Below are 14,061 nucleotides of genomic sequence, written 5' to 3' on the forward strand. Positions count from 1 at the left end.
TTTGACACAAACTGCAAAAATCTCTATAGCTTCATCGCAGCACGATGCTTGAAATAAGTGTATTGAGCTAATTTTACCCCGTGTGCTCTCTCTCACACCTTTTTGAGAAAATCCTCATCAATTCCTGACTGGCGTACAAAATAAATGACTTATTTAACTCGTATTTGTGTGAAAACTGCCGTAGTATCGGCAATTTGACATTAGATTGATCCTGCTCTTATAAATTGTGTTCCACTTTAAGTTTAAAGAGGATATCGGGGTTCTTTTGAAGATATTTCAATTTTTAAGGACGTGTGGTAAGCCAAATCAGCTCCATTTGATACTACGGAAGTTTTTACACAAGCACGAATTAAGTAAATATTTTATCTTGCACTCCAGGGTTTTTTCAAAAAGGTGAAAAAGAGAGAGTGGGGTAAAACGGGCCCGAAACACTGATTTCCAGCATCGTGCGGTGAATGACACCCTCCTTATTTGAAACTATACAGATTTTTGCAGCTTATGTCAAAGATTCATTCAAATCCATCCACTCCGAGCAGAGATATTGAATTTATTCGCGTTTTATACCTATGTTTCCCATTGTGCAGTGTTTCAAGTGTGATTATTCCAGTTTTTCGGGATTTTCTCGAAGAATTCCCAAAGAAATTTCACCTGACCCTTTTAGGTATTTCTGCATGTATTCATTTACAGATTTCTTCAGGGGATTCTCTATATATTCCATAAAATTCCTCAGGAGATTGCACCAATAATTCCACCTGGAATTATTCAAAGTATTTCTGCAGGAATTTCTTTTAGAATTCTTTAGAATTCTTTTAGAAAATTTCACCAGAGATTATTCAAACATAAATCTAGGAATTTCTTTAAAAAAAATTGTACAAAAACTCCCTTAGGAATCCATCCAAGGATTCCTGCAATAATTCGTTCAGAACATGGATGCCTTCAAATTTTGTTTCCAGGGATCCCTGCAGAAATTCTTCTAGGAATTTGTTAGGAAAGCTCTAATGGGATTTCCTAAAGAATTTCTCATGGAATTGCTTCCGGGATTTCTCATGGGGTTTCTTCAGAATTTCACCAGGTTTTTTTCCAAGAATTTCTCCAGGAATTCACTCGGGAAATGGTTCTGTGATTCTTCCATGAACAATTCCAGATTATTTTATAAAATCCTGCAAGGACTTCTTCGGGAACTCTTCTTTGGATTCCTTCAGGAATTTTTCCCTTAATTCTTTATGGAATTCCTCCAGGAGTTATTCCAAGACTTTCTCCAGGAACTATTTAGGGATTCCCTTAGGAATTCCTTTTGAGATTGCTTTCAGGATTCCATCTGGGGCTTCTTCTTCTTCTAAATCCTAGAAAGTCTCACTCCCAGACTTCAGGAGTTGCTATGTGCATTCCTTCAGGAATTCTTCTAGGCATTTTTCCAAGCAATCATCCAGGAATTCCTTCAGGTAATTCTGGAAATGCCTCAGAGATACCTCCAGAAATGGCTTCAAGGATTCCTCCAGAATTCTTCTAGAAATATCTCTAGGAATTTTTCAATAGATTTCTCTAGAAACTACTCCATGTATTTCCCCAGGAATTGTTCCATGCTTTCTTTCAGAAGTCCCTCCAGTCATTCCTCAAAATATTACTCCAGGCATTTTTGCAGAAATTCCTCCAGGAATTCATCCAGGGATACCTACAAGAGTTCTTCCAGAGTTTGGTCCAGGAATTTATCCAGGAAACCCTCCAGGTATTCGTTTAAAAATTCTTCCACGGAATTTCTCCAGGGATTCCTCCATGGTCTACTCAAGGAATGTCTCCTAGGATTTCGCCAGGAGTTTGTCCAAAAGTTCCTCTTAGCATTCCTCCAGGATTTCATCCACAGATTCCTCCAGGAGTTGCTTCAGGAAATCTTTCAGGGATTTCTCCGGGATATCCTCCATAAATTCCTCTAAAAATTCCTACTCAAATTTCTCTATGAACTCCTCCAAAAGTTCATCAAGAGATTTTTTTTAGAAATTTCTCCACGGATTCCTTCCTGAACACCTGCAGGCATTCCTCCAGGAGTTCATCCAGGAATGTCTTCAGCGATATCTCCATGAATTTCTCCAGGAATTTCATCAGTTATACTTTCATCAATTCCTCAGGAAATTTCTTCGGGAATTCCTCCAGGGATTCTTTCAGGGATTCTTCCAGGAAATCCTCCAGGGATTCATCCCGGAATCCCCCCAATAATTGCACCGGGAATTCTTCCAGGGATTGCTCCAGGAATTCCTCTAGTGAATCCTCCAGAAATTCCTCTCGGGATCTCATCAAAATTTATTTCGGGTATTCCATTTCCAGGGAATCAGAAATATTTTCCAGGGATGCACCCAAGAATTTCTTCTGGATTACCTGAAGATTTTTTTAAATACCTACAGTGAGTCGTTCTTTGATTCTTCCAGTTATATATCCTGAGTCTTGTTTTTTTTCGCCAAGAAACGTTCAAGAATTTATTCATTGATTTTTCAAGAGCTCGTCAAGAGATACTTCTAGGATTTTTTTCAGGGATGTTTTGAGGGTGTTCCTTTAGAAAGTCCTTTAGGAATTCTTACAAAAAAAACAAATGTCAAGAGTCTTGTACCGACTTTTCGAACCCTCTAAGCAGAATACGCTCTTCGAATGAGTGTCAGTGTCAGTTATTCACTGGAAGATAACAAGTGGTAGTCGAAATACGCGTATCTGTCAAAGGATAAGCAACATATGGCGGAATTAAAAGGTACGAAACTGATTACACTCATTCGAAAAAAAAATGTCCAGAGACTCGATCAGAAATTGCCTCGGGAATACCTCACGGGTTTTCTCCAACGATTTTTTAAAATCTTATCCTAAGATTCCTTTAAGAATTTTACCTTTCAATTGTATGTAAGAATTTCTCCAGAAATTTCTCTTGAAATTCCTCTAAGAAGTTGACTAAAAATTTTCCGGGGATTTCTTCAGCAGTCATTCATTTCATTTATTTAGTTAACATCAAATTCATGATAATACTGAATCAACAATTTGCCGCCATAATACTCGATTTGCAGCTGCAGCTCTCCAACGTCGGTCACGCCCAACACTCGCCAGATCACGCTCCACCTGGTCCGCCCATCGTGCTCTCTGCGCCCCACGCCTTCTTGTACCAACCGGATGGTTAGCAGCTTTGCAGGGTTGTTGTCCGGCATTCTTGCAACATGCCCTACCCATCGTATCCTTCCGGCTTTGGCCACTTTATGGATGCTGGGTTCGCCGTAAAGTGCAGCGAGCTCGTGGTTCATCCTTCTTCGCCACACACCGTTCTCCTGTACGCCGCCGAAGATCGTCCTTAGTACCCGTCGCTCGAAAACTCCGAGTGCTTGCAGGTCCTCCTCGAGCATCGTCCATGTCTCGTGTCCGTAGAGAACCACCGGTCTTATTAACGTCTTGTACATGGTACATTTGGTGCGGGGGTGAATTTTTTTGACCGCAGTTTCTTCTGGAGCCCAGAGTAGGCACGACTTCCACTGATGATGCGCCTTCGTATTTCACGGCTCACGTTATTGTCAGCCGTTAGCAAAGAACCGAGGTAGACGAATTCTTCTACCACCTCGAAAGTATCCCCGTCTATCGTAACATTGCTGCCAAGGCTTGTCCTGTCTCGCTCAGTCCCACCTACCAGCATGTACTTTGTCTTAGCCGCATTCACCACCAGTCCGACCTTTGCTGCTTCACGTTTCAGGCGGGTGTACTGTTCTGCCACCGTTCCAAATGTTCTAGCAATAATATCCATGTCATCCCATATAGCCGAGGCGGTAAACGCACGGGTATTCAGCTTGACCATGCTGAGGGTGACGGGTTCGATTCCCGGTCGGTCCAGGATCTTTTCGTAAAGGAAATTTCCTTGACTTCCTTGGGCATAGAGTATCTTCGTGCCTGCCACACGATATACGCATGCAAAATGGTCATTGGCAGAGGAAGCTCTCAGTTAATAACTGTGGAAGTGCTCATAGAACACTAAAGCTGAGAAGCAGGCTTTGTCCCAATGAGGACGTTACGCCAAGAAGAGAGAGAGAGAGATCCATGTCATCCGCAAAACAGACAAATTGGCTGGATTTCGTGAAGATCGTACCCCGGCTGTTGAGCCCGGCTCGTCGCATAACACCTTCCAGGGCGATGTTGAATAGTAGGCAGGAAAGTCCATCACCTTGTCGTAGTCCCCGTCGAGATTCAAATGAACTGAATAGTTCACCCGAAACCCTTACGCTGTTCTGCACACCGTCCATCGTTGCTCTTATCAGTCTAGTCAGCTTCCCGGGAAAGCTGTTCTCGTCCATAATTTTCCATAGCTCTGTGCGGTCGATACTGTCGTATGCCGCTTTGAAGTCGATGAACAGGTGATGCGTTGGGACCTGGTATTCACGGCATTTCTGGAGGATTTGCCGTACGGTGAAGATCTGGTCCGTTGTCGACCGGCCGTCAATGAAACCGGCTTGGTAACTTCCCACGAACTCATTTACTTTAGGGGAAAGACGACGGAAGATGATCTGGGATACACAGATAAAAATAATGAGATTTACACGGCATGTAAACTTCAGTTTAGTCATGTAAACTTAATGTTATGATGGTTTACATGATATATCATGTAAATTTGTGTTATATGTCATGTAAACACACAGAGTCATGCTGAATTACATGACATATAATGGAAGTTTACATGATATTTTATGACTTTTACATGATATGTCATGTAAACTTCTGCGATATCCCACGCTCCAATCATGTGCATCATATGTCACAGAATTTTACACTCTTTTTTCGATCTGTGTAGCACTTTGTAGGCGGCATTCAAAATGGTGATCGCTCTGAAGTTCTTACATTCCAAATGGTCGCCATTCTTGTGAATGCACAGTGGTCCACGAACCAGATTTACGAGGAAAGATGCATGCAGCGCCTTCAAATGATTTTGTAGACAAATATGGTCTTCTACAAAGTTGTTGCTTATAATAAGGCCCTCTTTCCAATGTACATGAAAATTAGGGTGGTCCATATTTTCACAGAAATTCGAAACCAAACTTTTTTATTTGCAGGAATAACCATATACATTCTTCGGAAAAGTTGGAGACCTATCAATTTTGAACAAGTTTGTCGAAGACAGTTTTTTTGTGTGTGTGTGTGTGTGTGTGTACTCCATCTAACACCCACTGTCCGGCAGTGATATTATGGAAGAAAGCAGCCTGCAACACCGTTATAATGTCGTTGCAAATTGCTTTAGTCCGGGAGTTAGACAGTGATAGCTCTATTGCAGATCCGGTGACCCATTTCAGAATGGTTGGAGAGACACTCCATTCAGAAGTCACTTTCACTTACAATAAGCCCCGCATGTGTGCACTACCGTTATCAAATGGATAATGATAATACAAACACACTTCCTGTTTTAAAGAAAATGTCTTCAAAACTGGCGCGTATTTAGTGAATCATAGTAGCATCAATAGTAATCAGAACAATCTCACCAAATATGATATGGGCTGCCGGTTCAGCTTCATCCGATTCTCCTCGCTGCACCTTAACGCGCGCATAATTAGTCATCATTTGACCACATATGCACTGCACACATTTTTTCAACTTTACACTTACAATATTAAAGCAAATCACATAACATAAACATCGCACTGTTCAAAATAACATAACCGCATAAAGAACAACAACAGGATGTACCGATTTTTTTCATTTTTTGCCAATGTTTCTACTCAATGTTGGTTCTTCGATAACTTGGTTGTCGAAACAGTTTTAGCCATGATAATGGGATAATTATCCGAACAATGTTGCAAATCGAAATAAATATGACGGACTGAAAGCGTTTATTCGACAAGTGAAAGCACATTGTACAGGCACATATGCTTATCGATACATCAGTTTAATAAGAAACAAACAAATGTTTTGTTAAACTAAAACTAAAGGAGTCAATGCTTGTCGAATAAAGTTTCTTTTTGTACATTTATAAAATATTTTTATTTATCACTGTTATTATCGGTGAGGAAAGCCGAACATTGACATTAGTGCTACATCGGCCAATGGGAAGTGCCTGTAAAGTGAGTGACCTTTTTTTGTACACATACATACACACATACATACAACATCTCAATTCGTCGAACTGAGTTGATTGGTATATGTGACTCGACCCTCCGATCCTGCTACCAAAAATTCGTTTTTTGAGTGAACACGTACACAGATAAAAATAATGAGATTTACACGTCATGTAAACTTCATTTTTGTCATGTAGACTTACTGTTATGATGGTTTACATGATATATCATGTAAATTTGTGTGTATGTCATGTAAATACTCAGAGTCATGTTGAATTACATGACATATAATTGGAAGTTTACATGATATTTCATGACTTTTACATGATATGTCATGTAAACTTCTGTGATATTCCACGCTCCAATTATGTGCATCATATGTCACAGAATTTTACACTCTTTTTTCGATCTGTGTAGCCTTTCAGTACACCTTGGTGTACGAGAAAGACAAAACAATAGAAAATAAATATCTACTAATTACATTTACCAGAGAAGCCGTAAATTTACAAGCACTTTCTATTAGAAGCTACACTCCCGTGCAAAAGTTTGGGGTCACCCCCTTAAAAACATGAAAATGTTTTTCGGTCATATTTCAGTCATCTTTCATTTAATCCACTCGTTCTTAGACTCTATCGAAAGACAAAGAGTTGGATTTGATTCGTAGGTACTTTTCACAAATTTCATATTAAATTTTTAGTATAAAAAGTTTACCTAAACTTCAAGGCCGGATCTAAGGGGGGGCCGGGGGGGGCCGGGCCCCGGGCCCCCACATTTTAGGGGCCCCCACAAAAACCTTTTTTGGTTGCTAACACTAGCTTTATTTTTCATATTACTCAAGTACTGTACTGAAAATAAGGAAAAACATTTTTGGTCATCTCTCCGAGGGGCCTCCACATCCCCTCGGGCCCCGGGCCCCCCAATCCTTAATCCGGGCCTGCTAAACTTACATGTTTTTCCTTAATCTGTACAAAAAATTGTTTTCCGTATAATTCAAAATTGGGTTGACCAAATTTTAAAATTAGGGCTGCATTAGAACCCTATTTCTATCCTCTTTGAGAGCCATTCATTAGATTTTAGCGGAAAAATTCATAACATAATTTAAATTATCGACTTAGGTTTACAAGTCACCGTGCAAAAGTTTGGGGTCACCTTTCAAATGAAGTCTGAGTCGGATTTTTATTCAAATCGTCATTTTTTACAGTTATATGGGGTAGAATTCAAGAATTAGTCATTTTTATCTCACTTATATCCTCTTTCGCACTTTATATAACGAACTTAGCTGTTTTAGTATGGATTTTATAAACCATTTTCTACCTAAACTTAGTCTAGAACTTAGTTTATGAACATTTCGTAACCATTTCTGTGGCTTGCCATTCAACCTTTAAAGAAAGCATTGAAGTTGCACCAAAAAAAATGACGATTTGAACAAAAATCCGACTCAGACTTCATTTGGAAGGTGACCCCAAACTTTTGCACGGTGACTTGTAAAACTAAGTCGATAATTTAAATTATGATATGAGTTTTTCCACTAAAATCTAATAAATGGCTCTCTAAGAAGATATAAATAGGGTTCTAATGCAACTTTAATTTTAAAATTTGGTCGACCCAATTCTGAATTACACGGAAAACAATTTTTCGTACAGATTTAGGAGAAACATGTAAGTTTAGGTAAACTTTTTATATTAAAAAGTTCATTCAAAATTTGTGCAAAGTACCTACGATTCAAATCTAACTCTTTATCATTCGATAGAGTTTGCGAACGACTGAATTAAATGAAAGATGACAGAGATATGACTGAAAAACATTTCCATGTTTTTGAGGGGGTGACCCCAAACTTTTGCACGGGAGTGTACGTTATGCAGTTAGATTCATGTTAAACACAGAAAAAAATATGTAATTATAAGAGAAATCATGCACATAAAGGGAATGCTAGAGTTAGTGCACTTTAACATGAAATATAATGTAAAATTACATTATCATCGTGTAAATTTACGCCAACCATCGCATAAGCCATCATGGACACCAACCGGTTACGCGACTATTAGCGGAAATTTACACGAACGTAACTTAATTTTACATGATAACTCATGGAAATATGCACTAACTCTAGCATTCCCTTTATGTGCATTAGTTTTTTTTTAATTTTTATTTTTGTGTATTTTAACTAGTTGCTAATTCTACACTCAAAATGTGCATTAGTGTGGGTCACCTGAACCGTTTTCTCAGATCAAAGCTTTTTTGGTTCCGTTTCGGGTCCTGAGTATCTGTGCAAAATTTGAGCACGATCGGTTGCGTCTACACTTTGCGCATTGCAATTGAAATTTGTATGGGATTTTGTATGGGAAAACATACTTTTTTTGCATTTTAGTCATAAGTTGAAAAAGTTTGTCTGAAACTTTTTAACCGATACTGTTAAATGATAGCCTAGGATGTTCTGAAAAACTTTGTTGAAGACCGCAAAGCGATCCGACGCTTGTGAAAATAGTTATAACCAACGAACCGCATCTATGTGTTTATGTTTCAACATGTAAAGGAATAACAATAGCAACAAAATCAAGCTCTTTCGCCAAGCATAGCCAACGCTATAACTTTTTTCATAAGCATCAGATCACTTCGCGGTCTTCGACAAAGTTTTTCAGGACACCCTAGGCTATGTTTTCACTTCATCGGTTACACGGTGTCAGAAAAAATCGAGCTTGTTATGGGAGAAATGCAAAAAAGTGTGTTTTCCCATGTAAAACCCCATACAAACTTCAAACGCGATGCGCATAACGTAGGCATAACCGATCGTGCCCAAATTTTGCACACTTATTTAGGTCCTGAAATGGGATCAAAAAGCTTTGATCTGATAGGATACCATTAAATTTTTCATTTTTCCATATAAACGGTGACCCACTCTAATGTGCATGATTTCTCTCTGATTTTTTCATGAATATTTTTTTCTGTGTAGCATAATTTCAAAGACATATGCATATGTCTATGAAATTATCTTTATTGATGTAAGCTGAAATCACATACACCGTGTCCAATAAGTTCTCATACAAAATACAAATTTAGAAAATATTATTTTATTCCGTATCTGTGATCCATATTTTCAAAGTCAATGCATGTATTGAAGGGCTACATAATACTGATTAAATAAAGCATACGGTTTATAATAACGTTATTTCTATTTGTTTTTATAAGCCTAGCAGTACATTTCTGTTTTCTGAAATCCGTTTGCTCCGGCACGCAAGAAAAATTTTCGAAACGTTTTTCATTCTACGGTAGCTAAACAGAGTTCATAACGTTAGATTTTGAGTTTTCATCCCAAGTATTGTACCAAATGGATATACTAAGGCTAAAACAATACAATTTTAGTGATGATATGGTAAGAAATTTGAAAGTAAGCTCAACTTGAACTGATTTCCTTGAAAATGATCGTTATATTAAAGATAAACATCATAAAACGTAAATTTTCTACAAAATGTACCTCAATAGAGATACAAGTACCTTCAAAAATGAGAATGTTGTGAATCAACAAGATAAGATACATCTATGCTACTTTAACACAACAAATCTCATTAAAACAGGCTTCTAACATGGGGATCAGACGCTGTTGTGAGCCGCTCATCCTGGTGAACAGACGCTAAGGTTTGCCGAAGCAAACACCTCCTTCCCTGTCAGCCAACGACCAAAGATATAAATGCTACATAATTCTATTCTATTTTCTTCTGTGTGATTTGTTTAAAATGTTGGTTCTTCGATAATTTGGTTGTCTAAGCAGTTTTAGCCATGATAATGGGATAATTATCCGAACAATGTTGCAAATCGAAATAAATATAACGGACTGAAAGCGTTTATTCGACAAGTGAAAGCACATTGTACAGGCACATATGCTTATTGATACATCAGTTTAATAAGAAGCAAACAAATGTTTTGTTAAACTAAAACTAATGGAGTCAATGCTTGTCGAATAAAGTTTCTTTTTATACAGGGGATGGCCAAAATGTTTGGGATAGGCAACTTTTTTTTCTCTCACAAAAAAAGTTCAACAAGCTATAACTTTTCATAGTGCGCATCAAAAAATCTCAAATTTTGACTGTTTGTCAACCTATTATGTGTGCATCATTGGTACAAATTTGGGCTCGATTGATTAATATTTCGCAAAGTTAGAATCGTTCGGGTAAAACACTATTTTTCAAACAACTCATTTTTTAGGTGTCATATCTCGGAAACCAGTGAACCGAATTGAATAAAATTTTGAACGTACACTAACAATATGTAAATGCTTCACAAACTATTAAAACATAGGTACTTTTTAAACGTTGAAAAAAGTTATCATGGATTGACACTTTTTAGATTTTTCTCAAAAAAATGTAATTTTTTTACATCAATGTCAATAAATTTTAGTGTTGATATTCAAAGATTTTCCACTTCTGTTCTCAAGTTATCTTCAATCCGATATATTAGAGCCTATTTAGATTGAAGGAAATTTCAATCCGGTATAACTTAATTCGCCGTGAGAAAATATTACATTTTATAACATCGTATTAAGTATCAATATATTGTTGGTAAACCTTATAAAAATCATTCAATTTGGTGCACTGGTTTACGAGATATGACAGTTCAAAAATTAGATGTCTAAATAATAGTGTTTTACCCAAACGGTTCCAACTTCGCGAAAAATTAATCAATCGAGCCCAAATTTGTACCAATGATGCACATATAATAGGTTGACAAACAGTCAAAATTTGAGATTTTTTTATGCACTCTATAAAAAGTTACAGCATGTTCAATTTTTTTGTGGGAGAAAAAAAGTTGCCTATCCCAAACATTCTGGCCATCCCCTGTACATTTAAAAAATATATTCTCATTTATCACTGTTAGAAAAGCCGAACATTGACATTCGAGCTACATCGGCCAATGAGAAGTGCCTGTAAAGTGAGTGACCTTTTTTGTACACACACATACACACATACATACACACACATACATACAACATCTCAATTCGTCGAACTGAGTTTATTGGTATATGCGACCCTCCGAGCCTGCTACCAAAAATTCGTTTTTTGAATGAACACGTAGCCTTTCAGTACACCTTGTTGTACGAGAAAGGCAAAACAATAGAAAATAAATATCTACTAGGGTATCGCGCCACTTGGGCGATGGCTTCTATATTCGTCTGTTTTCCACTATAACTCAGTCAATTTTGAACCAATTGTCTTGAAATGCTGTACACGGGTAGATACTATACCTATCTCACCACATTCAAAAAGTTGTGTCAATTGGTTCAAATTTGACTGAGTTATAGTGGAAAACAGACGAATATAGAAGCCACCGCCCAAGTGGCGCGATTCTCTAGTTACATTTACCAGTGCAGCCGTAAATTTACAAGCACTTTCTATTAGAAGCTACGTTATGCAGTAAGATTCATGTTATAGGATAATTTCATAGACATATGTGTATGTCTATGGAATTATCCTCATTGATGCAAGTTGAAATCACATACATTTTTTTATCATTCTTTTAAATTGTTATTAATAAACATTGACTCTAATAAGGAGGGCAAAATCATCAGAACTCAGCATTTTTTTCGTTTGCAGGTACTGCACCTATGTTTTCAAACAGCACACTAAACATCAGTACTACAGCAACATCAAGATGCCATCCTACTGTGAGCTGGAAAGCCGTGACATCTACCAGAACTCTCAGCTACAGCAGACGCATTGTATCTACTCGGATCAGATGTAATTGAATGGTAAAATAGTTCAATCACTCGATTTTATAGACTTTTATTTTATTTTTCCCAGAAACCCCACCGACCTCATGCCCAGATCGATGTCCATCAGCAACCTCGCACCGGCCCACTACTATCTGATCTTCGTGACGGCCAGCCTGGGAAACGGCCGAAGCCTTCCATATCGCTCGGCCCGGATAAAGACCCATCCCTACTGTCGGGAAAGCGATTCCAGTAGTGTGGTAACTCCGATCGTTACCCAGCAGCATCGACTTCGAAACGTTTCGGTCATCAAAAAGCAGCAGTATCAGCCACCGCGTGGCAACAGTAGCATCAACATGCTCAAATCCGGTGGTGGTCTGCACAAGCAGCAGCAGCTGATCGAAAGGCGGAACAACCGGCTCAAGAGGGATAACAAGTAGATTTGCGACTAACTGCAGTAGCAGCAGCAGCCGCGGAAGCAGCAATGTAAAATCATTGTAGGAAGAAGTGCGCATATAAATCGTCCCTAATTGATTTGGCACAGGATCAAAGCTGCTGATCCACCAACCGGCGATGGGGGCTCGGGGTACTTCAGCCTGAAACAGGAGGAAGCCCGCTGTGATTTATGTAGCTTTCCCATTTCTTCTCACACACCACGCACGTATGCAATCACACATAGACGCGTCATGTTGATTAGGGTGCGACTTTTTTGTTTTATCTAAATAAAAATTTGTTCTTATCAACAGGATTCAAATCACACTTGAAAAAAAATCTCGTAGTTTTTAGCAAAAATAGAATTGGCCAACAGCTTTATAAAGTAATTTTTTGAGAGAAATCTAGTAAACCAAAAACTTTATGCTTTAATTTTTAAGTGTAATGTGCTTGTTGATCTCAAAATTCTTATGTTTTGTATGTTTTTTTTTTTAATTCAATATCCATTTTGATAATTCATCTCCTTCATGTGTTGGATCCAATCAAAACTCTAGTCGTGCATTATTGGAATAATTATGGCCCATACAGGCCAGTAACATAGTTAGTTGAAGTCCACAGTGACCGTACTTCATACAAAAAATGGCCAAAACTACAAAAGTCACACAAATCTGTTGCATATGATCTTTTTTTTTTCTGGCGATGAAAAACAAGTCGCACCCTAACACTCATGGAAGGCGTTTATTGGCAGTTAAATTTTTGTTTTATGCTGGAACCAAAACAGAGAAAAAACGGCAGTCTAGTTGCTAGGAATAAAGACATGCAGTCACTCGTGTGAGATTTATTTCCCCGTACGAATACGAAGCTTCCTGGGCGCTGGGGAGGGGGTGTCCAGGAGAAAGTGAAATAAAAGTTGTATTGCGTTAATAAATTAGGGATGCGGCGGCAGCCACTTGTGACACCAAACTGAAGTAAGGGCGAAAGTATGGAGATTTTTCTGAGAAATAAAATTATAGAAACGTTGTAAAATTTATGACACACCGGAAGGATACAGCTACAGTGCCAGTGAGTGTAGAGCAAAGCTAATAAGATTTCGGTGCAAGCAGATAGTAAGCAATAGCGCAGGCCATAAACCCTTATAAACGGATTCTGTATAAACGCGTATATGAATATTACATTGTAGATTCGAGCCATGACAGCAGCCAAGAGAAAGAAGGCAAAACATTGTTACTAACATGTATAGTAGGAACTAAGAATGACACCCGCAGTGTCGCAAGAGCTGCACGTACTTATAGCATTGTTGTAAGAAATTAAGTGGTAGATGTCGACCCAACCGCCACACACTGCTTGTACCATTGATTGGTTTTATGAGCGCGATTACGTCTATTCTTTGGAAGAATATTTATTCGATGATATTTTCTACTTGTGTAACCTTTACATTCAGTCGTATGGATTATTGTACCATTAATAATTATCTGAACTGTATATTTAAAACTAGAAATACATATGAGTATTACTCCGAGTGTGTCTACGATGTATTATTTTTTTTTTTCATAAACATGAAATAAAGATATTGTACCGAAATGGCATACCAAATTCATAAACGTAACCAGAGATATGACAGGGAGGGTCAAAGTTAGTTTCTACTTTTCTTTCCAACAATTCAGGCATCTAAAAAAACATTCGGAGCTCTCTCAAGATTTACGACAACACTTACCGCGTAGCTGATATCCGGTGATAAACCATCAAATATCTTGCTCAACGGAATACTTTTCATCCTTTCTATATTTTCAACAGACTCCGGCTTCATAGCTTTGCTCAGCTTTTGATTGACGTTCGAGTTGATCCGAAGAAATTTCAGGAAGAATCCCCGAA

At 38.1% G+C, this 14,061-nt stretch overlaps 1 protein-coding gene across 1 annotated transcript in view; it reads left to right on the forward strand.

Moving 5' to 3' along the window:
- The window catches only part of LOC109398036 (uncharacterized), a 54,771-nt gene extending 41,060 nt beyond the window's left edge, over positions 1 to 13,711 (forward strand). Inside the window, exons 4-5 of the mRNA XM_062855884.1 lie at positions 11,642 to 11,785; positions 11,849 to 13,711. Coding sequence (XP_062711868.1) covers positions 11,642 to 11,785; positions 11,849 to 12,197 — 493 coding nt within the window. The 3' untranslated portion in view covers positions 12,198 to 13,711. The remainder of the gene's footprint in view (positions 1 to 11,641; positions 11,786 to 11,848) is intronic.
- Positions 13,712 to 14,061: the final 350 nt, after the last annotated feature.

The sequence above is a fragment of the Aedes albopictus genome, chromosome 3, assembly GCF_035046485.1.
Source record: "Aedes albopictus strain Foshan chromosome 3, AalbF5, whole genome shotgun sequence".
NCBI lineage: Eukaryota > Metazoa > Arthropoda > Insecta > Diptera > Culicidae > Aedes > Aedes albopictus.